The sequence below is a fragment of the Odocoileus virginianus genome, chromosome 15, assembly GCF_023699985.2.
Source record: "Odocoileus virginianus isolate 20LAN1187 ecotype Illinois chromosome 15, Ovbor_1.2, whole genome shotgun sequence".
Classification (NCBI taxonomy): Eukaryota; Metazoa; Chordata; class Mammalia; order Artiodactyla; family Cervidae; genus Odocoileus; species Odocoileus virginianus.
Genome location: NC_069688.1, coordinates 47,266,478 through 47,290,612, shown reverse-complemented (window position 1 = coordinate 47,290,612; position 24,135 = coordinate 47,266,478). Strand labels below are relative to the sequence as shown.

Genomic DNA, 24,135 nt, shown 5'->3' with positions numbered 1-24,135 from the left:
TAAGGTTTTAGGGAAAGCTGGGGCTGTATTTCAACCCCAAATCACCAAAATATACAAAAATTTTTAAAAATTAAAATGGATTGCTTTCTTAGAAAAAGTAGGCTCACATATTATCAACAAATATATAGGTAGATATCTTTTTTTTTCTAATTAGATTTTATCATTATTATTTTGGCCACCTCAGGTGGCTTGCAGGATCTTAGCTCCCCAACCGAGGCCCTTGGCAAGTGTGCCAAGTCCTATCCTAACCTTTCGACCACCAGGGACTTCCCTGTCCTTGCTCTGCATACTCACCAATCTGATTACTCATGTGAAAGAGAAACTCCTGCATTCAAAAACCTCAATTTTGAATGAGGTTCTTAAGAGAAATTAATCGTAAATCTTAGCACCACAGTGATCAACATCAAGGTTAAAGTGAAAATAGTTTTCAATAAATACAACCAACCAATTATATATACCAAAGGAAATTCTTTATTGTAAACAAGATATAAAGTACAACAAAAGAAATATTGTGCAAATTGTAAATCACAAGGATTTCTTTTAATTAAAAGTTCATTTTTGTTTTCCAAGGGTCCAAAGTTTTGATGGCAGAAATCTGTACCCAATATAGAGAAAAATGTTAAATGGAAAGACATAGTGACATTTTTCACTACATATTTTCAACAATTGACTTTTGTTTTACCACTGGGTATATCATCCACTACACAACAGAATATAACAGAAATACTGTTAACAAAAGTGAATGTTCTATTTTTCTACCTATCTTGTTCCACATTCTCCCCTCCCCCCCCAAAAAAAACTTCTATAAATTAACAGGACATTTATCCATTTGTGAATAATGGTCACTAACTTTCTAATTCAATAAAGCACATGTTATATCCTCATAACATAAGGGTACTTTACTGATGACCTAAGCCATCTTTTTCAAGGAGTTATCTAAAATCCTTAATATCCCTTCTTTACAATATGTTTTCATCTTCAATTTTTTTTCTAAACAAAGTGCAGTGTATTTTAGAGTCTATGGAAAACACATTGGTATACAATTTTCACATCTATACAAGAAACTGCAACCAACTAAGATTCAAAGCATAATAAAATACCTAGTAATAGTCATTTGTTGAACTTTTAAAACAAAAACGCAAGAAAAAATTGAAGCTACATTTCAAAGCAATTAAATTAATGAGGATTCCAATTCTTTGGGACCTCTTCAGCAATATACAGTTGCTCAATTCCAAACATCAGCAACTAGTGTAAAAATGCTAGTTCTAGATATATTTAACAACTACATCCACGAGTTGAATGGAAAGACTAAGAATAGTAAACAAGGTAACTCTAGGAAAAGATAATAATATTCGTGATAATACAAAACCAATTTTACATCTCCATCTCTGTACCGTAATGTTTTCCAGTCTCTATACTCTTGAAACCAGTGCTTTTGAAGAATCACATTGAAAAGTTGGTCTCAAGTATAAATGGTGAAAGTAAAACAAGAAGTTGTGCACACAAATTCAAAATCTGTGCTACCGGTGGTTGGGGTGACCTCACCTGAAACCTTCAAAAAATATTGAATAAAAGCTTTCTTCTCTCTCTTATGTGGTAAGAAACTAGTCCTGCCACTCGGTGACCTGCCTGTGGCCGCAGCACTTCTTACCATCTAACCCAGGCTGGGCCTTCTCCCCAGGCCGTGGGGCTTCTGCTTGCAGCCCACACTGGAGGGCCACAGACCTGCAGTGGAAGCATTTTTCTATCACCACTGGCTTCTGGCTGTGACCAAAGTTAAAGTTAGTCTGATTCTTCACCATCCGTCTATTACTGCGTGGGAGCTGGGGTTGGAGGTAGGGTAATGTCATTTAACTTGCTCACTTCCATCTGCCAGTTTGGTAGCTTCTTGGCTGACAGGTGGCGACGGGCGTGTTTGGTCAAATGGTCGCTCCTCATGAACCGCCGGTCACACATGGGACAGGCGAACTTCTTCTCACCTGTGTGGGTTCGTCGGTGTCTGGACAGTTCATCTGAACGGGCAAACCTCCTTTCACAACCTTTCCAGCTACAGCTAAAAGGTTTTTCTCCTGAAACAAAAAAAAGTCCTATCTTTACTACTATGCATTTATTAAGTCATGGTCCTTTATGTATTAAATTATATTTAAAGCTTAAATACACTAAAAAGAATCATCATTTGAAAAATTAAAACAAAAACACCTTAATGAGATCTTTTAGAAGACCGTGGACTGGTGAATACCACCCACTGAATTGGCCAATAAGGCCAGTTCTTTCTTAACATGCCTGGTTTACATTTGGGATCACTATCAAAAAGCACACCCTAATTTCTCAGACGTAAGTAAGAAACGGCCAGTACCTGTATGCGTTCTCATGTGGGCCTTCAGATGAGAACTCTTAAAGTAGGTCTTGCCGCACCCTGGGTGGCTGCAGATGTGACTTCTTATCCTGGATGAGTCAATCTGAGGAGTGACTTTCGCTGAGGAAGGGGAAAACCCAGGAGCAGGGGCAATGGGAGAGAGTCTGGTGCCATTTGGGCTCACCACCGGAGGCTTTGGGTTCTGAACCACCGGCTGGGGTACAACGAACATGACGGCGCCCTTGGGCACCTGAGTGCCCATGAATACGACAGGTGGGCAGACAGCTGGCGGCTGACTGGGGGGCGTGCTGGGGACGACGGTCGTCATGACGGGGTTGTTTGCAGGAAGGGGAACCATCTGGCAGATGACCGGCATAGGGGGTACTCCTGCTGAGGACACTGCGGGTGGAGAGACTAAGACCGACTTCTGCTGTGGGGACGCGGGGGCCGGCTGAGGTCGGCAGATGACAGTCTCCGAGGAAGGCACAGAAAAGTCATAAAGTGCAGCGGGGCTTGGTTTCTCTTCGACATCTGCCTCTGTGTCTCTCTCACGTTTGGACCTGTTTGGTGACACAGCGGCACAAGGTATGTTTTTTCTTGCAGCCTCAGGGTTTAGGTGGGTTCTTCTCCGAAATGAATTGTCCTGATAGTTGAGGATGCTGGCTGCTTTCACGGGGCAAGATCGGTGGTTACACAGCTGGGCATCAGCTGTATGACGAATCACACTGGTTGCCTGAGCCTTGGGGAGTTTGGGGGCAGGTACAGGGTTCTTCTCCTCTTTGAAAGGTACAGCAGCAATGTGAGGCTTGGCAGTATCTGACAATGATTTGAAGTGTCCAGTAGGTGGCGCTGGTGCCATCAGATTTGACACTTGAGAAGGTTCAAAGTCAGAGGGACTGTAAGGTGGAGTCAAACACTACGGAGAAGAGAAACATAGGCAACAGCGTGAAGAACGGTCGAGTCCATGATATAAACTGTAAGAAGCATTATCATTTACATTCATCTTTGAAACAACAATACTTACAAATGCTGGGATTGCGGTATGAAAATCAGGTGTACCAGGAAGCAGATTCTCTTCCTCTGACGTATCAGACACTGGAGTGACGGGTCTGTTTTCAATGTATTTCTTAAAATCAGACTTCCAACTGCAGCTCATTGACATCAGTGCTTCTACAGCTTCAAAGTCACTTTTCTCTGCAGTTTTGTTCCAGGAATACACACTCTCTTTTGATCTTTCACAGATCATTTCCATTCTTTCCTCCTATAAACACAAGACTCATGTTATAAGCTACTGTTGTCATCCACATGACACTCAGAGTAATGTATGTATGTGTGTGTGTTTAAACAATCTGCACAGCTTTTCAAGATAAAACTTATTCTTCTCATCCCTACTATGAAGTAGTAGTGATAAAATCTTCCCGATTCTTCCTCTCAAACTTAGGCTTGAATATGGACAACCTTGCAAGGAACTTATTACTATCAAGGGGACCTAAGGTTAAAGGCATCAATGCACTTGTCATCCAAAAGAGAACAGCTTGGCTTGGAAGAAGAAAAACATTTTATGTTCTTCCCAGAGTAGCCAACTGCAACAGGAGTCTATGACCGGCTGATGCAAGTAGCACAAAAAATAATCAGAAAATTTAATATTTGACCAAAATTTGCAATAAAAACCCTCTAAGGAATCTGCAAGTCAAAATAGAATCTTATTTTAACTGTTTAAAGAACTGCTCCATGATAAAAATAACAGCACATGCTTTGTATTTATTTGAACAGCTCCTCCCATCAGATATTTAATGTTTCATACTAAAGTTGCTTAAACTGTACTAAAATGGTTACCACCTTCCATCTCTTCAATTTTCCATTAACGTGATCCCATTTTTTGGTTTAAGTAAAGATTGTGTAAAAACACCGAAAAATATTCTTTACGATGCTAGCAATTGTTCTCAACTCTTGTTTAAAAACCCTTCGTGTAGAAACCTTTAAGATGCTATTACTGCTCTTGAAATATAGCTAACAATGTAATTGCATAATCGCGCGCCTTTTACGTAAGCTGCAACGGACAGCGCATGTATGTGTAAAAGCCTCAAGACGCCAGTGCAAAAGGAAAAAAAAGAGAAACGGCTAGGCAGGAGGGAAGGCGAGTGAGCACTAGGAAGGGCAGGAAGAGAAGCTGGGAGGGGAGAGGAAAGGGAGTGGGGCGCGAGGGAGGCAGGAAAGGGAAGCGCGGGCGTGGGCCGGGGGGAGGCAGACAAGGGGCGGGGGCGGGCGGCGGGGGAGATCCTCGCTGGCGGGGACAGAAGGATGGGGCCGCCCTAACCTCAATGAGGCTCGCGGGTGAGTCACTGGGAACATTCCTCGCCCGCTCGCACGTCCCCGCGTCCCTACCCCCGTCATTGGCCAGCCGGCCGGGCGGCCTAGGCTGGGATTGGCTGTGCGGCGGAGGGCGGGGGCGCGGAGGAGGGGGGGGGGGCGAGGCATGTGAACAAAGCGTGATCAGCGGCTGCTCCGGGCGGCGCAGGAAACGTGAACTGGGAATTGCCGCGCCGTCACCTTTCACCTACTTCCTGAGCCCGCGGGGCCCCCGCCCTCGCGACGGCCCGGGGGAGGGGCCGCGGGCGCCGCCGCCAACCGCCCGGCAGTGCGCGCCCGGGCCTGCGGGGAGGGGCGGGGCCGCAGGCGCCCGGCTCCCGGCGCGCCCGCCCCTTCCAGCTCCCCGCCGTTCCCTTAGGAACCGACAGCGGGGCCGGGCCTCGCTCCCGCCCTGGCGGAGGCCCGGGATGGGTCACTCGGGGACGAGAAGCTCCCCGGGCGCATCCGTTCCCGACCCACCCCCCAGCCTCCGCCTCAGCTGCCGGAGGAGGAGCCAGGTCCCCGCGGAAACCCGGCCCCCGCCCTCCTCCGGCCGCAGCCCCCGGGGACCCGGCCGAGCCCTCGGCGCTTCCCGCCCACGCCGCCCGCGGAATCTCAGACCACCCCGACTCGCCCCAAAGACGCGGCGCCCCCGCGTCCCCGCGGTTTCCGGCAGCTTCGGCTCCCCCACCACCCCCGCGCCGAGCCCAGCATCTCCACGAGTTCCCAGACGTGCAGCCCCCAACAGGCCCGGCTCCAGGCGCGCGGCCCCACGGCCGGCGGCTCCCGCCTCGGCGCGCGGCCCCCGCGTCTCGCAGCCCCGGCTCCCCCCGCCCACCTTCCCCACTCCGATGCTAGGGTCCCGCTTCCCTCCCCTTCCATCTACTGCCGCCTAGGCGGCTCCCAGCCCCCTCCTCCGCCAAGGCGTCCTCCGGAGGAGGCCACCTGCCTGCTTGTTCCGGAGATAAGGGAGTCCCCTCCAGACGTCTGGGGTGGGGTAAACTCCCCAACCCCCGTGCTATCCCCTTGCATCCACGCCGGGTACCCCTCCCCAGAGCCCCCCGCCCCCCGCTGTCTGCTGGGTAGCCCCAGTCCTGCAAGCCTCCGTTCAAGACCCCCCGAGATGGGGAGTCCCCCTCTCCTCTCCGGTGGATTCCCCACCCCTCACATGCTCGAGAGCAGCCCCCTCCCAGCCTGGGGCGCATTCCTTATCCTGACGGAGGCATCTCTCCCCCCCCCCCCCCCCGGCGCCAGGTGCAGGGTAGCCCCCTCGTCCCCCCCCCCCCTCCTGTACTTCCACGCCTCCTATTCTCGCTGACAGGGCAGCCAGACCCCGTCTCCTCACTCTTCCCGCCCCTCCGGCCATCTCCCCCCCTCACCTGCTTCCAGTCTCCCAGCGGAGCTGCCCCCTTCCCCTCCTTACACCTCGAGCGAGACCCTCTCTCACTTCGTCTCTACCTCCCAGCCTGCTTGTCCAGACCACCCCCTCCGCTACACACACGCCCTCACCAATGCCCAGTCTGCAGGCGGGAAGCCCCTCTTCCTCTTTCACGACTCCCCTGCAACCTCCGTCCTCAGGCGAGGCTGATGTCAGGGGCTCGGGGGTCTCCCCGGACGCAGCGAGGCAAGAGAAGGGTTTGGGGCATCCCCAGGTGACTTACCGTAGCCTGCTGGAGAGAAGCGCCGCCGAAGTTGAGCATGGTTGGCTGCCCGGCCGCCGGCGACGAGCTGACTGGCTGCAAGGCTGTCCTTGGCTGCCTGGCCACAGACGAGCGCCCAGAGACACTCGACGCCGCTCCCGCCGCCGCCGCGCTCCGCGCCGTCTGCCCCCCTCCCCATTCAGGTAGCCGCTCCGCCTGCCCCGAGCCGCGGGCGGGGGTGGGGGCGGAGCCTGAGGCCGGCCAATCAGCGACAAAGGTGTGTGAGGCGCCGGCCAATGGGCTCGCGGGGCCACGCGTGATCAGCGGCTGCCCGGCAGCGTGAAGCTTGTGTCAGTGGAGCGTGTACACAATCCCCCGGCAGCGCGTTTCCCCGGGCCCAGCCCGAGGGAACTCCCTCCACCACCTGACTCTGTGGACAGGGCCCGTACCCCTCACCCACCCCCACCCGCCTCCCCGGCCTGCAGTCCCCTTCCCTGGCCCGGGGGTGGGGGCGGCGCCAGGAACCGGGGCCCAGCCCGGAGGCGCGGCCGCCGTGGCGCGCCCAGACTCTCTGCGGAGAGCCGGGCCCACGTGGGAGATGGGGAGGGATGCCCGCTCCGCCCATTCCCCATCCGCGGGCGAGGTCCCATCTCGGGCTTCGCCGCCGCGGGGTGGGCGGGACGCCGGGTGGCCAGGCGGGGGAGGCGGCGGCTGCAAGCCAAGGGTCCAGAGCCAAGAGATTTGCATTTGGAAGCGCCCCGTCCTCTTGCGCGTCTGGCGAGAAGGGAGAGCCTGGTGACCGACCGAGCTGCATTTCTGGAGCATTTGCTGGGTTTTTGCCTCGCTGAACCGTGGGTAGCACCAGGGAAGGGAGGCGAGGGGAAGGGAATCCTGCCACCGAGCGGACACCTGCTCCTGCGGCCCCCCGCCCACGCCCGGGCCACAGGCGCTGGCTCGCCCTCTCCATCTGCACTGCCGGCGGCGTTGCCCGCCCCCGTCCGCCCCGCCCATCCTTCCTCCAGGGCTGTGGAGAGAATGGTGTGGGGACTGCAGGAAGCCCCGAAAACTAGACCAGTGGGGGTGATGGGGAGCCATAGACCGGAGTTTTTTTTAAAAAATCTTTCTCTGGAGCCGACTCAGTTGCAGAACCTAGTTTTGAGCTCGGTGTAAAGTTTAAATTACAGTCTACAAGCTGTTTCAAAGGTAGACCCTACCCCCACACCTACCCTGGGCCACGGCCTCCGGAAACGCCCTGCTGGGAAACTGCTGGTGGGGGTGGGGAGGGGCGGGGTCTTCTAGGGTCACGAGGCGCCAGCCTGGGCACGCCTGGGAGTGGGTTGCGGGGGGAATGCTCGCCAAATAGAAGTCACGAAACCCCTTGCTGTCGGTCCCGCGAAAGCCCCAGCCACACCTCCGCAAGCCCCATCCCGAACCAGGTCAGAGGCGGTCTGGGGCCTCCGGATTGCAAGCCTACGGTTCTGCTCTGGCTCCTTGCCGGCTCCCTTTTAGCCATTTGGTGCCCTGTACACACAGCTATTGTTGGAGAGGAGGTGATAGCGCAGCTTAAAGCAAACTTAAAGCCGCTCCTTGGGACTGGCTAACAGGGGGCAGAAATCACTGCCCTTCCCTCCAGCTGCCTCACTTCTCCGTGTAACTGAAAGGCTGATGATGTAAGTGTCTTTTCTTTCCCAATAATCTCAAAATGAGTATAGAAAAGGAATAAGCTAGGGAATCCCTTGGCGGTTCAGTGGTTTGGACTGGGTACTTTCACTGCCATAGCCTGGGTTCAACCCCTGGTTGGGGAACTGAGATCCCACAAGCCTCCGGGCATGGCCAGAAAGAAAAAAAAAAGGAAAATCAATGAATTAAATATTTTAGAAACAGGCCCAGGCTAGCCAACAACAGTAGTAGTAATAATAATAGGATCAACCAGGGCTAGAGACGCGCACTGAGAGAGGGAAGGAGGACTGAATGGCCGCCTGTCACTGCCTCTCCTGAATCTGCTGGAGGGGCGCCAGCTCAGCAGCTCAGGCAGCTCTTCCTGTCTCCCCTTCATCCCCTGCCCCGGCTTCTGTCTGCAGCGGCGGGTGTCCCTCCCTGCGGGCTTCCTTCCGCCTGGGCTGTCCCATCCTGTTGATGTGAGCCTGGGGGATATTGGAGCAGCTGGCCCTGGGCACCTGCTGCAGCAGAGGAAGCTCCTGTCTGTTCCCAGCCTGCCTTCCTGTCAGGGAGCTCCCCCCGGGGAGGCCACAGCCGGCCCTCCAGGTTCCTCGGTCCCTTCCTCAGGAAAGTGGGGCCTGCTGGCGTGGTTCTCCTGCACGCTGAGGAGCAGGGAGCATTTCTGGCTTGTGGGAGTGATTCAAAACAGGAAAGAAAAGGGGTAGGAGGAGCAGTGTGGTGGTGGCACCATTCCTAGAGATTCAGAGAAAGATGTTGCCCAGGCACCTCAGGCTGAAAGGAACCTTGTTTTGCTCCTTCCCGTATGGGCTTCTCATCTCCCATCCAGCCTTCACTGTCTTCCTCAGTTGGTTCCCAGTTCTGAGCAGTTTTGCCTCAGAAATGTCTCGCATCCCTCACTTTCCGCTTGTACCCCTCAAATATCACTGTGTCAGTTTGTCTTCAGTGCTTGCTTGGTTTAAACAACCTGCACTCCCCTCACACAACCCCCACCCCAGCCCCGCTGGCACCCCAGTGGCAAACTCTCCACACTGAAACTAGAGTGGATTTTTCAAAAGTCATGATCCAATCATGATACTATTTAACAAATGATCCTTTGCTCCTATTGCTTAGGAGATAAAAGGCTATTCCATCCCCCAACTTTCCCCACCTTCCCAGTCTTCTCTCCCACCCAGATATACCTTTGCCTGTGGTCACATCCTCATTCAATAAGCATTGTATTGTTTGTTTATCCACTGCATTCAACAGATATTTGTTGAGCACCTACTATGTGTTGTATTCACTGGGACAACAGCAATGAATAAGACAGGCCATGTCCCTGCTCTCCAAAGGCTTGGATGGGAGGATAAAGACAAGTAGACTGTGTGTGTGTGTTAGTCACTCAGTTGTGTCCAACTGTTTGTGACCCCATGGACTGTAGCCTGCCAGGCTCCTCTGTCCTTGGAATTCTCCAGGCAGGAATGCTGGAGTGGGTAGCCATTCCCTTCTCCAGGGGACCTTCCTGACCCAGGGACTGAACCCAGGTCTCCTGCATTGCAGGCAGATTCTTTACCGTCTGAGCCAGCAGGGAAGCCCCAAGTATATGTAAATAAAAGCTCCTTCAAGATGGTGGCCATGTCATAATCATCTTTGTGGTCCAGTGCAAACACTTTAGGCAGTCACGGTTCTTTAATGGAGGAAATAGTAGGTTGTCTGTGAAGATTCACTGAGGTTATAGGCAGAATGTGGACAACTGCCTAGGCGGAAATATGGACCCTTCTAATCCTTTCCCTTAACTTGCATCATTACAGCAGCAGGCATGGAAAACTGTCATCTTAGGCATGAGTAAAAGAAAGTCCTGAGCCGTAGTAAGCAGTCCTTCAGTTAAATGCTGGTCACCCTCCTGCCAATGGTGCTGATTTCTCCTTCAGTTGGACCTGTGAAGGAAGGTGTGGGGCAGGTGGCTGACATGTAAAGATCCCTCAATTCAGTTTTATGGATATTAAAACACATTGTCCCCACCAGCCGTCTTCTCTTTGCTCCTTACAGTCACCATTCATTCATTGCCCCACCATATGCCAGGCACTAGCTGAACACTGAGGAACAACCGTAAAAAAAGACACAGCTCCTGTGTTGCAGGAGCTTCTAGTACAGTGAAAGAAGGAAATAAATGAGCCAGCCAGCCAGGACTGTAGTGTGATGAATGCTAAGTAGAGGGTGTGCACTGTGTCCTAGGTAGGTGAGGAAGGAAGGGGTGAGGGAAAGCTCTTCTGGTTGGCTTCTATGTTGGAGGAGAGGAGTGGAGGTGGGGAGTAGAGAGAGCGGTGGGGATTCAGGATGCTCTGAATTGTCCGCTCACAAATTTGAGAGCTAGGATGAGGCGTTCGGGATATTAAGGGAAGCAGCCCCAAACATCAAGGGCCGTTGTGTACCCTGCTAAGAAATGTAGATGTGGAACTTTTATATTGAGGACAGTGGGGCCCTACTGACAGGTTTTAGCAATGATAGTGTTAGGTAGTTAGAAAAGGGAAAAAGAGTCCAAAATGGCGGTTGCTAAAAGACCTGGAAGGGAAAGCCCGCGAAAATAGAACAAAGGAAGGTCCGAGGACCGGAGTGAGAACCTCAGGTAAAACAAACAACGCTCCTGCCTAAGCCCAATTTACATAAGACAGGCCCAGGGACAGAGAAACATATAAAAAGAGGAGCCAAAGCCCTCTTCTTCCCCTTTTTCTCTCTCTCCCCCGCGCGGTGAGGCGATCTTCTCTTCGTGTCTTTGGATCGACATGCCCTCATGCCTCGAAGATGGATTTTCCTGCTATTATCTAAATAAATAGAGCTGTAACACTGATTTATTGAAGAGCTATAACACGGTCCGTTCAAGACCTGAGAGCTATAACATGGTCTGTCCTCCGAGAGCTGTGACCCGCCAGGGGGCTTTAATGTCCATCACTCCAAATTTTTGTTGTGACGAGACAAAGAACCGAGGAGCATACACTCGCGTGACAATAGTATAGAAAATTCTTTCTGGCCCAGTTTGGATGCTGGATCAGAGAGCCTGGGGTCTAACACCAGTGAGAAGTCTTGTAGCCGCAGAGGCAGCAAATTTGACAGTGGCAGGCATGGAAAGGCTGGAATAGAGACCCCAAGAACCAGGAGGATTTGGTAATTGATTGGATGTGGGCATGAAGAAGAGGGAGGTGTGGAGCAGGGCTGCTGAGTTTTGGGCTTGATTCACTGGAGGAAACAGGGCAAAAATGAGACATTTTTGCCCAAGAAAGGGGCTCCAGAGAGGTAGTAAGTTTGAGCGGGGAGGAAGAAAATGCCAAATTTGATTTAGGACGTGTAAAACCGAAGTTACCCGTGGGACATCCAAACAGGGATATCCAGGAGGCAGTTGGAATTTCAGGTCTGGATCCCAGAAGAGAAGGATCTGGGCTGGAAATTAAAATTTGGTTGTCTTCAGTGTGTAGGTGGCAGTCAAAACCAGGAGAATGGATGAAATCCTCTAGGAAGAGTAAGGAACAAGAGGTGGAAGAACTGCAGGTGGTCCTGTGGTGAACTACAGGCTCAGGATGGAGATTAAGAGGGAACAGCTACATGCTGGAATACCGGCAAAACGTGACAGTGAGGACTTCCTTCACGTATGCTGCTTGAAAGAAGTGCATAAATACGCACTTATTTCTTGGCCTAATGTGATGTAAAGTGGAGATGAGAGGCAGACAGGGGCTGAATCAGAAACTGAAAGTGTCAGACAGATTAGAAAAAATAATTATCCGTTCTGACTGGTGACTACATCATTATTTTCATTACACTAGTTACCATAGTTTTTAAGCTCTTAAAAAACTGCTATGTTGAGTAGCTTGTTTCTAAAGATGGTCACAAAACCCCTACCATTCTGCATACCCTTTCCCAGTGACTGCCATTCCTGCACCCAGATGTGAAGTTTAATTCCCCCAACCCTTGATTCTGGGCTGGCCCTATGACTCATGACTCGCTCTGACCAGTAGGAATCTGGGTGGTGCTATGGGATTTCATGCCTTGGATTTAAGAAGCCTTTGAATTTCCCAGTTTTACTCTCTTGGAAATCAGCCACCCGGCAGAAGTTGCTTAGGCTAGGCTAACTTACTGAATAAAGAGAAAATGTTCGAAGGGAGAATGGCCACGTGGAGAAGATGGTATCCTAACCACCAGCCAGGACCAGGACTCCACCTGGGGCGTTCCTAGTCCTAGTCAAGCAGGCCTAGCTGACACAACCTGGAGAAGAGATAGGCTGTCCTTGAATTTCTGACCCACAGAATCATGAACAATAAATGGAAGAGCAACCCACGCAGCATTTCCTGCCTCCTCTCCACCCAATATCCCTTTACCCCCACTTCTGTCTGCAGGGATGTCCCTAGGTTTGGGGGTGGCTTCATATGCCACAAGGGGTAACTGAAAAAGTGGGTGTGTGCTTCAGCTTTGGAGGGACAGCTACAGTTTTCAAAATACTCATTTTCTACGTGTGCATGCTCAGCTGCTTCAGTAGTGTCTCTTTGTGACCTAGTGGACAGTAGTCCACTAGGCTCCTCTGTCCATGGGATTCTCCAGGCTTGAATACTGAAGTGGGTTGCCGTGCTCTCCTCCAAGGGACCTTCCCGACCCAGGGATCAAGCCCTCATCTCTTATGTCTCCTGCATTGGCCAGCGGGTTCTTTACCACTAGTGCTATCTGGAAAACCCAGTACTTTTTTTTTTCCTCAAAGAATTTGAAACAGCTGAGAGAGTGCCCTGGGAAGGAGGTCTAGAATAATTGATGCATTAATAAAGGGAGAAGGGGCTTCCCTGGTGGCATGGTGGATAAAAGTCCTCCTGCCAATGCAGGGGACACAGGTTCGATCCCTGGTCTGGGAAGATCCCACATGCCTCAGAGCAACTAAGCCCCTGGGCCACAACCACCACTGAACATATGTGTTCTAGAGACCAGGAACCTCAGCTCCGGAGCGGAAAGCCACAACTGCTGGAGCCTGTGCGTCTTAGAGCCTCTGCTCCAGGAGAGAAGCCACTGCAATAAGAAGTCCGCACACCGCAACGAAGCATAGCCCCTGCTCTCTGCACGAAAGCCCACTTGAAGCAGCGAAGACCCAGGGAAGCCAAAGATAAATTAAAAAGTAGAAAAGGAAGAAGAATTGGAGGAAGAAATAAATGGTTTTAACTTGGAGAAGGGGGAAGTATGTAGATCTGGAAGAACCCAACCCCCAGCAGCCCCGTTCCCACTCCCACCCCCCAGCACTCCACTGGGGCTCTGAGACGGAAATAAACTGGTAACAGGAAGGAAGAAGGTTCGTGGGAACTTGATCCAGCGCCTGCTGTGCACCAACCAGCGCTGCCTGGGTCACCAGGAATACGGGAGACCTAATTTGATCCTTATATAAAGTCCATGGTTTTATTATAACATTTTAGATTTTTTTGGTAAAGAATTAAATGTTTCCACTCTGCATTCCCCTCTTTTTTATGTCCCCAAGAGGTGTGAAGCTAGCTAAGTAGTACTGCAGAGTACCAACTAAATAAGTAAAATAAGAGTTGTTTAACATTTTGATTCTTAGGAAAACAGCCTTGTTGCCTTGGTTGGTTGGTTGGTTTTTAACAAAAGTAATACGCATTGATCATTGAAAAAGATACAAAAAAGGAATGAAATGATGAAAATCTCCCATAAAGATACTCAGAATTAAGCACTATTAACATTTGGATACACATTTTCCAGAGTTTTTCTCTGCCCTGCCTTCTCAAAATAATAAAATATGCTACTTTGTAACCTGCATTTTTGTTTATTAGCAATCTATCACTCTACACATCCATCAAGATTACAGAGTTTTTACAGCCTGCCTGAAAGTATGAGCTTCCATTTTCTCTGTAGAGTCTCAGTTACTAACTTTTACCTACGTACAGACTTCAGAATCCCGGGAATCTTGTCATGGGTATGAAAAGAGGGGTATTCATTTTCAAAATGCCTTTTCAAATGCCTTCCAACTCTGTGAATCAAAGCTTTGCAGGGGCTTTCTCTGGTTGTGGAGAGTGGGGGCTACTCTTCGTTGCAGTGCATGGGCTTCTCTTTGTGGTGGCAGGCGCTCAGGCTTCAGGAGTTGTGGCCCACCGGCTCAGCAGTTGCAGTTCATGGGCTCTAGAGCCACAGACTCAGTACTTGTGGCACATGGCCTTAGTTGCTCCGCAGCATGTAGAATCTTCCTGGTGCAGGGATCAAACCCAAGTCCCCTGCATTGGCAGGCAGATTTTTATCCACTGTGCCACCAGGGAAGTCTGGCACTGGTATTTTTAATCAAAATTTTCTGAATGTTAAGAGGATCTTCTAGAAGAAGGGCAAGTGTCATAAATGTGCTCCCTTGGGGTTCTTCAACCCTCTCTCCCACCAAGTCTGACTGCAGTGGTGTGCAGTCTTCTTGAGAAAGCCTTCATTTCACCCCTGAAGCCAAGCACACAGGCCCTTTTGGTTTTAAGTGCTATGTTGCTACTGATAACAGATATAAAACAAATGTAGGGGGTGACCCAACGACCAAAAAGACTGGAAGATGTGATAAAGCTTCCAGAATCTGACACAGTCCTTTTACAGTTTAATGAAGCCTATGAGCTCCTTCTCTGAATAATATGAAGTTCATAAAATGCAATTTGTCAAAATACAAAGGAAATCATTATACTGATAGAGAGTTACCAAGGGGCTTCCCCCGTGGCTCAGTGGTAAAGAATCCACTTGCAGTGCAAGAGACAGGTTCGATCCCTGGGTCAGGAAGATCCCCCGGAGAAGGCAATGGCAATCCATTCTAGTACTCATGCCTGGAAAATCCCATGCTCAGAGGAGCCTGGTGGGTTACAGTTCATAGAGTCCTCAAAGAGTCGGATACGACCTGAATCTACTTAACATGCACATAATATGCAGAGTTACGAAAATATTTTAAAAATTATAATTTAGCAATATAATGCCCTTTTATGAACACATGAAAAAATAAGATCTAAGGGGGAAGTGATAAATTGGGAGATTGGGATTAACATATACACACATGCGTGCATGTGTGTTAAATTGCTTCTGTCTTGTCCAACTCTGGAGACCCTATAGACTGTAGCCTGCCAGGCTCCTCTGTCCATGAGATTTTCCGGGCAAGAATACTAGAGTGGTTATTGCCATGCCCTTCCCCAGGGAATCTTCCTGACCCAGGAATCGAACCCATGTCTCTTAGGTCTCCTGTGTTGGGATGCAGGTTCTTTACCACTAGTGCCACCTGGGAAGCCTCATATAGGCACCACTGTATATAAAATATATGTAACTAATGAGGACCTGCTGTATAGCACAGAGAACTCTACTCAATATTCTGTAATGGCCTATGTGGGAAAAGAAACTTTTAAAAAGTGGATATTCAGTTCAGTTGCTCAGTCATGTCTGACTCTTTGCAACCCCATGGACTGCAGCATGCAGGCTTCCTTGTCCATCACCAGCTCCAGGAGCTTGCTCAAACTCATGTCCATAGAGGCAGTGATGCCATCCAACCATCTCATCCTCTGTCCTCTCCTCCTCCCACCTTCAATCTTTCCCAGCATCAGGATCTTTTCCAGTGAGTCAGTTCTTGGCATCAGGTGGCCAAAGTATCGGAGTTTCAGCTTCAGTATCAGTCCTTCCAATGAATATTCAGGACTGATTTCCTTTAGGATTGACTTGTTGGATCTCCTTGCAGTTTAAGGGACTCTCAAGAATCTTCTCCAACACCACAGTTCAAAAGCATCAATTCGTCAGTGCTCAGCTTTCTTTATAGTCCAACTCTCACATTCATACATGACTACTGGAAAAACCATAGCTTTAACTAGACAGACTTTTGTTGGCAAAGTAATGTCTCTGCTTTTTAATATGCTGTTTAGGTTGGTCATAGCTTTTCTTCCAAGAAGCAAGCGTCTTTTAATTTCATGGCTGCAGTCACCATCTGCAGTGATTTTGGAGCCCAAAAAAGAAAGTTTGTCATGGTTTCTATTTTTTCCCATCATTGTTTCCCCATTATGCAGCCATAAGTGATGGGACTGGATGCCATGATCTTAGTTTTCTGAATGTTGAGTTTTAAGCCAGCTTTTCATTCTCCTCTTTCACTTTCGTCAAGAGGCTCTTTAGTTTTTCTTCGCTTTCTGCCATAAGGGTGGTGTCATCTGCGTATCTGAGGTTATTGATATTTCTCCTGGAAACCTTGATTCCAGCTTGTGCTTCATCCACCCTGGTATTTTGCATGATGTACTTTGCATATAGGTTAAATAAGCAGGGTGACAACATACAGCCTTGACATACTCCTTTTCCTCTTTGAAATCAGTCTGTTGTTCCATGTCCAGTTCTAACTATTGCTTCTTGACCTGCGTACAGATTTCTCAGGAGGTAGGTCAGGTGGTCTGATATTCCCATCTCTTGAAGAATTTTCCACAGTTTATTGTGATCCACACAGTCAAAGGCTTTGGTGTAGTCAATAAAGCAAAAGTAGATGTTTTTCTGGAACTCACTTCCTTTTTTGCTGATCCAGTGGATGTGGGCAATTTGATCTCTGGTTCCTTTGCCTTTTCTAAAACCAGCTTGAACATCTGGAAGTTCACGGTTTACTTACTGTTGAAGCCTGGCTTGGAGGATTTTGAGCATTATACTTTGTTAGCGTGTGAGATGAGGGCAATTGTGCGGTAGTTTGAGCATTCTTTGGCATTACCTTTCTCTGGGATTGAAATGAAAACTGACCTTTTCCAGTCCTGTGGCCACTGCTGAGTTTTCCAGATTTGCTGGCATGTTGAGTGCAACACTTTCACAGCATCATCTTTTAGGATTTGAAATAGTTCAACTGGAGTTCCATCACCTCCACTATTTTTGTTTGTAGTGATGCTTCCTAAGGCCCACTTGACTTTGTACTGTATAACATGCATAACTGATTCACTTTGCTGTACCCCTGAAACTAACACAACATTATAAATCAACTATGCACCAATAAAAATGAAAAACCAAAATATCTAGGGTAGATCTAATAACTGAAGTAATATTGAAGTTGTGATGAAGGTAAACATGATTCTGAAATGTGCAATAGTTGCAATTCTATATAGAAATGTCTGTGATTTCTGTTAGCAACAAAGTCACAGGTCCTGCTGATGCTACTGTGGTGTGTTTTCTGTATGTGGTTATGATAAAGAAAATGCTAAGTTTGCACTGGGAAGACCCAGAGGGATTGGGTGGAGAGGGAGGTGGGAGGGGGGACCGGCATGGGGAATACATGTAAATCAATGACTAATTCATTTCAATGTATGACAAAAACCACTGCAATGTTGTAAAGTAATTAGCCTCCAACTAATAAAAATAAATGGAAAAAAAAAAAAGAAGAAAATGCTAAGTTTGAAGACTCCTGAACTCTATTCATAAATGTCTCGGGGGCCCGGGAGCTCCCAGATTAAGCACTGCTGCTTAACCTGCTTTTATTGTTGTTGTTGTTGTTTAGTTCTGGCTGCGCTGGCTCTTTGTTGCTGTGTAGGCTTTTTTCTAGTTGAGGTGAGCAGGGGCTACTCTCTAGTTGTGGTGTGCAGGCTTCTCACTGAGGTGGCTTCTCTTGTTGCGGAGCACGGGCTCTAGGGATCTCGGGCTTAAGTTGTTGCAGCATAAGAGCTCAGTAGCTGTGGCTTCCGGGCTCTAGAGCACAGGCTCAATAGCTGTGGCACGTGGGATCTTCCCAGACCAGGGATCGAATTTGTGTCTCCTGCTTTGGCAGGCAGACTCCTAGCCACTGGAATACCAGGGAAGTCCCTACCTGCTTTTAAGAAGGAAAAATGAACCCTGGTGCACAGTCAAGGGAGGGGCCCACTCATAGCTCCACCCATCTCATACTCAGTGCTGATCTGGCTGCCGCAGGAGAGCTGAGGCTGAATAGGAGTGAGTACAGCCTGCATCCCAGGGGACACCAGGCTGGGCAGCTTCAGCAGCAGTTCACTTGTGTTTGGCTCTGAAATGAGCTCTTCCGGGTGTCTTCCTGTTGGAATGAGGAAACTTGGGTCATGGGGAGGAGGGGGTGCAAATAAAGTATGACCTTGAGAGGCAGTTGCCAAGTCTGAAAATCTGGCTACACTGGCTCTTCTGGGTATTCTTGGGCTAGTCCCTTTAGACTGCCCAGCCTCAGTTTCCTCACCTGTACCATGGGACTTACATAATAACTGGTACCCAAGAAAATCAGGGTTTGGGAAGAGTTTAAATATGACAGACTATGTGAAGATGTTTAGCAAAAACTGAAGCAGTGCTTCTCAAACTCTAATGTGCATAGAATCCCTTGGCAATTTTGCTAAAGTCAGATTCTGATTCAGTAGGTCTTGGGCTGGCATAAAGGTTCTGCATTTCTAACAAGCAACATCCCAGGTGATACCTAAGCTGTTGGTCCGAGGATCACACTTTGAGTAGCAAGTACTCTACAGATGTTCCTTGTTATCACTGCGTGTCACTTTAATATTCCATCTAACTCTCACACGAGGAGGGTGACAGCTGAAGATAAGGAGGCAGACACAGCTCATCAAGTGAGGTGAGGCTTCTGCTCAGCAAGATACTCTGGTCTTGCAGCCCCACCTTCCCTCTCTTGTCTTCCACTACCAGTCGTGGTGAAGACTGGCCATGATGACCAAGTCAAATCATGTTTTAGTCCAGGTCGGCACAAACTAACCAATCATGGGAGCGGGAACAAATACTGAATGGGATATTTATACATAGAAAGAAGTATATAGAGAAAATATTTTGCATTTATAATGCTAACTATCTCCTAAACTTTCTGGAGAATTTATATTGCATCTTTTGGTTTTGCAAATCATATCATTCATGCCCACACAGTTCTCCTAAAGCATCCCCTTTCTCGTGGTACACATAGGTGAAGAGCTTTAGAGAGCTCCCTGTGACCTACTGCACCTGTTCTAAACCTCTGTCTTAGAATGAAGGGAGATGATGGTGCAGCTGAGAATGTAGAAGATAGAACTCTAGCACACTGATGGAGGGAGTGTCAATTGGTACCATCACTCAGAAAAGCAGTCTGACAACTGCTGAGATTAAGCAAGCCCATGCCCTATGACTTGTGAAAAAAATTTTGACTATGTACTCCCAATAAATCCCCCCACAGGTCCATAAAGATGTTCATCATGGGATTTCTTGGGGGTAGCTGAATAGTGAAGACGGCCCAGGTGCTTATCATTAGAGAAAAGTATTATTAGTAAAATATGGAAGATATGCACTGTTAAAAAGTCAATAGCAGTTAAGAAATGTCAACCAGATGTACATAGCAACACTGATGGGACTTAGAAACTTAGTGTTGAGAGGAAAACAGGAAACAGAAGAGGATTTATAGCACATTATCACTTTTATAAAGATATATTCACATGATAGTAATAAACCTTTTGAAAAAGGTATGCATGCACATCTAAAGATAAGTTAAATGTGAGAGTAGGCACTATAGGGACAAAAGGAATATAATTAGAATTTGGAGGTTAAAAAGTAAAAGTAAAAAGTAAAAGAACCTCATATAGATTAATGATGAAGTGTTTAGAAACTAAGTTTTTAATTCAAATTTCCTCACCTGGGGCGGAAAAAAGATAAAAGCAAAACAAAACCCCCTAAAACTTTCCTATATCAAATGCATAAGGACCTTCACAGTGCAGCCCTACATGACGTATTCCACATGTGACTCCCCATTTCAGGGGCCGTCTTCCTCACTGTTGCCTCACTATAGATCATGGACTTCTTCCATTTGACATCTTTCCAGCCGCAGTCGGCGTCCTCTCATCTTGATTTCTTGCTACACTCACCTGCAATAGGTCCCTAGCAGGTAGAACCTGGGCTCCAAAGTAACGTGGACGTCATTGTCCACAGGTGTGTCAGGATATATTAGATCAGGGGGTTGCTTCCTCAGTTTTGATGATACCACTGATTTGACAGAGAATCTAAGGAAGTCACTTATTGTGCATCTCTCTCCTGTAGGACATACCACACAGGGCAGTCATCTATAATTTAAGTATGTCTTTTCTTCATTAGACCGTGAACTCATGGAGGGTGGGAACCTAATTTCCTGTGTCCACTGCCCAAAATTAATCACATAAGAAGCCCGTCAATAATGTTTTAGAAATGGTTCCCCCAGTCCCCAAAGACAAAGGGTGGAGCAACCTGGCCTCAAACTAGTTTATACCTAATTTAAAACTTTAATTGGTAGTAGTTTCAAAGTGCTTTGTATTATGGTCCTAGAATATCCCTCCAAATTAATACATGATAACAAGGAGAGAGTTGCTCCAGTTCTTATGTCCAAAGGTACAAAGTACCATCTACTGTTTTCCTTCCCTTCAAGAAACAGTGGGATGTGTGTTCCAGAAACGATCGCATCCATGTGTGCTGAGTCCCTTCAGTCTTGTCTGACTCTGTGATTCTGTGGACTGTAGCCCACCAAGCTCCTCTATTCATGAGATTTTCCAGGCAAAGAAAACTGGAGTGGGTTGCCATGGCCTCCTCCAGGGGACCTTCTACCACCCAGGGATTGAACCCAAGTCTCCTGGGTCTCCTGCATTGCAGGCAGATTGTCTACCCACTGAGTCACCTGGGAAGCCCCAGAAATGATTGGATAAATCTAAAAAAAAATTTTGGACATCATTAAAGTGAACTCTTGGGTTCCCACACTTTGGGAAGGAAAGCAGAATCATGTGAAACACTGGAGTGAAAGCCTTTGGAAGAAAGGAGTGGAGTATTCATCACTAGAACCTCATATCCTTCAGAAAAATGGAAGGATCTTACCTTCTGTGCAGCCAGATCTGGTGTGCTTATGACCAGCAGGATCCAGTATTGGCCAGGTTGGTTGTTTATGGGAATTTCCAAATGGCAAGAACACAGAGCAATTCTCTAGCCTCTGACAAAATCCACCGGGTCACAGAGCATCATGGGAATCCTCCAGCCTAGCTGTGACTCCACAATCTGAGGTGGGGAGGAGCGTTCCTTCATCATTATAATGGTTGTGAACACAAGCCCAGCACAAGGGCACGGGGCCTCCTGGGATAGGGTTTGGTTTTCTCAAAAGGAAAGATTAGGGAGTTCCCCAGTGGTCCAGTAGTTAGGACACCACGCTTTCACGGCCAAGGGCCCAGGTTCAACCCCTGGCCTGGGAACTAAGATTTCACCAGTGGCAGGGCAAAGCCAAAAAAAAAGGAAAGATCAATTTCTAATTTACTTTTTCACTACTGTCCTTCTAGGACAGGGTCCAAGACTCATTTTTACACACCCAACTAAATGCAATGAAAAGACCTTCTGACAACTGAGGGAAGAGCAAGCAGGTCGTGAAATGGATTGGTCCAAGGCCTGGCTTCAAATCTCGTCACCACAGCAGTCGGCAGTTTTCAGCTCCAAGAGACATTTGCTGTCTGCTAGGACTCAGGGTGGTTAGCTTCTGCTGCCTGCTGCTCCAGGAAAGAATTCAAAACCCAAGCATATGGAGAATATTTAAACTTAAATTTGAGTGTATGGCATTGGTTCCCTGGTACATTCGGCTTTGAAATTCACCATCTGTTCAGTATAAGAAGGCTGGGCAGATTAGGTGCCCACTGCTCTGTAGTTTTGTAAACTTTCTGAATTGGAGTAATTCAGAAATCACTGAATTAAATTACCCTGTCCCCACCCTCCCAGCCTCTTCTGCCCACTGGAGGTCACCCCCACCCTTACCTTGTCAGGCATTGGACTTTAATAATCGTTGAATTATGGCAACACCAGAGAAAGAATAGGGTTAATTGCAAGGAAAAAGTGAAAAGATAGGAAGAAGGACTGTAGTGGAAAGTGATACAAGTCCTTTTGTGAAAGCGAAAATTAGGAAAGATGGGTGAATCTCAATCTTATTTGCATCTTAAAATCACCTGGGGAGCTTCCCATAATGCCCAATTCAGCTGCACCCAGGACCAATTAAGTCACGGTTTCTGGAGGGTGGGTCCCAGACCTTGGTGGGATCAGGGAGCATCAATTTTTCAATTTCCTCAGGTGATTCCAGTGTGTAGCCAAGGTTGAAAAACACAACTTTGGAATCAGGAGGTTTGGGTCCTGGCTCCAATCAAACCACTGATCTACAGGGTTGTCTAGGGAAAAACCCCTTATCCACTTTCTCTTCAGTTTTTTTACCTATTAAATGAGGGGATTGCCTCCAAATATATTTGACCAAAAGCAACGCAAGTTTGACCCCGCCCCCCTTGCCCCAGGGACCATTTTCTAACCTGGTTTTCCAGCTCTGAAATTCTAAGAAGGCATTGAAATGGCAGTCAAAAGATTTGAACTCTCAAGTGTCTTGAAGTATCTGATCTGAGTGTAGCTTCTATTCAGTGTACAAACTCGATAACAGCAAAAGTCTGGTGAAAGAACCCGGGTAACTTTCTAGGTCCTTCTCTAGTAACAGGAAATATTATTCTCCTTCCATTTCACAAGGCTTTAAAGAAAGGACTGTGGGTCTGTCTTGCATTGCTACTTAGCTAAAAAATTAGGCAACAATCAAGAAAGGTCGCTAGTGCTTGCTCATGCACCCTCTCTTTCTCTTTCCACATCTGAGGATAATTACTACCAGGCAGGAACATTTAATATGAATTCACTTAAACAAAGAATCACGGTTTTGTAATCAGTGGGGGAAAAAGTTTGATTGGAACTTTATGTTGAAAAATGAAATTAAGTGACATTAAAACATGTTTTCTTAGGTGTAACAAGCCTAGGTTGCCACTACAAATGTGCACTAATCCTTAGAAAAGGATTCAAATGTTGTTTTTCTCAACATACATTTTCTGACAAAATTACAAATCTTATCATCTTTCACTTTACTTGGACTTTTAAGGCCCTATCACAGAAGAGGTAGGGATTGTAGTATTAACTGAGATGTCATGTTTTAATAAGGACCAATTTTATAAGTGACGGATTCATTAGAGAGTATTTTCACTACTTCCTATCTTCAAGGATTTAGAGTAATTATGGTAGTGGTGGTTTAGTCGCTAAGTCGTGTCCAACTCCAGGCTCCTCTGTCCATGGGGTTTCCCAGGCAAGAACACTAGAGCAGGATGCTCTTTCCTTTTCCGGGGGATCTTCTCTACCCACGGATCGAACCTGCGTCTCCTGCATTAGCAGGCATATTCTTTACCACTGAGCCACAGGGAAGCCCTATGTATAAATACTTATGCCATATGTCGCCATCTATACACAAAAGAGGTAAATGTACACAGTAAAGGGTATGCTGGGGGGCAAAAAGTTACTGTATTCTGTATTTGAAGATGGCATTATGGACAATGCTGCTGTCTCCTGGGACTGGAGAAGTGGGCATATCAACCAAGTCTTAGTTTCTAAAGTCAAAACCTACCTCTTCCTACTCTACCGTGGGCTGTCTACTACAGTCAGCTTTTATAGATCCCTACTCATTTCAGCAGTCCTCTAATGACTGTGTCCTCAGAAAGAAACTGACCAGCTAGTTTTTTTACATTGTGAATAATCTATTAATAATCATGGACACTTACTGAGTTAAGACTCTGTTCCAAGCACACTCCTATATTATGTTAGTACTTACAGTAGCTCTGTGGCCGACATGCGTAACACCATCTCCATTCTGTAAGTAAGTTCACACCCATGCTCTATTTTCTTAACTACGTTTTGAAATAATGTTTTCTTTCTCCTTAGTCCTATCTGAAAAGCACTTCTCTGGCCCTCGACAGAGGGTTCACTCTGTGTATAAACCTTCTAGCCCCAACATTTGTCACAGAATCTTAGTCCTAAATTGGATTTTCTTTGACAGCAACTCAAACCCCTTCCAGCATCCTGACAGGTGACCCCTCTGCCCCTTCATTTAGTACTCCAATGCTTACATGCTCCCTATCTCCTAGGGAATTTCACTTTTACTTTCATTTTAAAAATAATTATAATTTGTCAAAAGTTTCTTCCTTGCATCAAGTTCTTCCCGTAACTTCTATCCCGCTAATCTCAGTTGTGCCACTATGGGGTTCCCACCCCAGAGAAATCTAACTTTTTTTCTGTGTGGATGTCATTTATATAGTTGAAACCCCATATCACCTGAACTGTGTTGAGAATCTTCCTGCTGTGTTTTTACACATCTTAATCACATTTTCA

General features: G+C 47.6%; 1 protein-coding gene across 1 annotated transcript; it reads right to left on the bottom strand.

Annotated features, from left to right (window-relative positions):
- Nucleotides 1-448: 448 nt before the first annotated feature.
- On the bottom strand, nt 449-6,541 carry KLF10 (KLF transcription factor 10). Its single transcript, XM_020905412.2, has 4 exons — nt 6,367-6,541; nt 3,381-3,617; nt 2,357-3,272; nt 449-2,069 (listed from the first exon to the last, which is right to left on the bottom strand). Exons 1-4 carry the CDS (start codon nt 6,403-6,405, stop codon nt 1,810-1,812), a joined length of 1,452 nt encoding a protein of 483 aa, XP_020761071.1. The 5' UTR covers nt 6,406-6,541; the 3' UTR covers nt 449-1,809.
- Between the last annotated feature and the right edge of the window lie 17,594 nt (nt 6,542-24,135).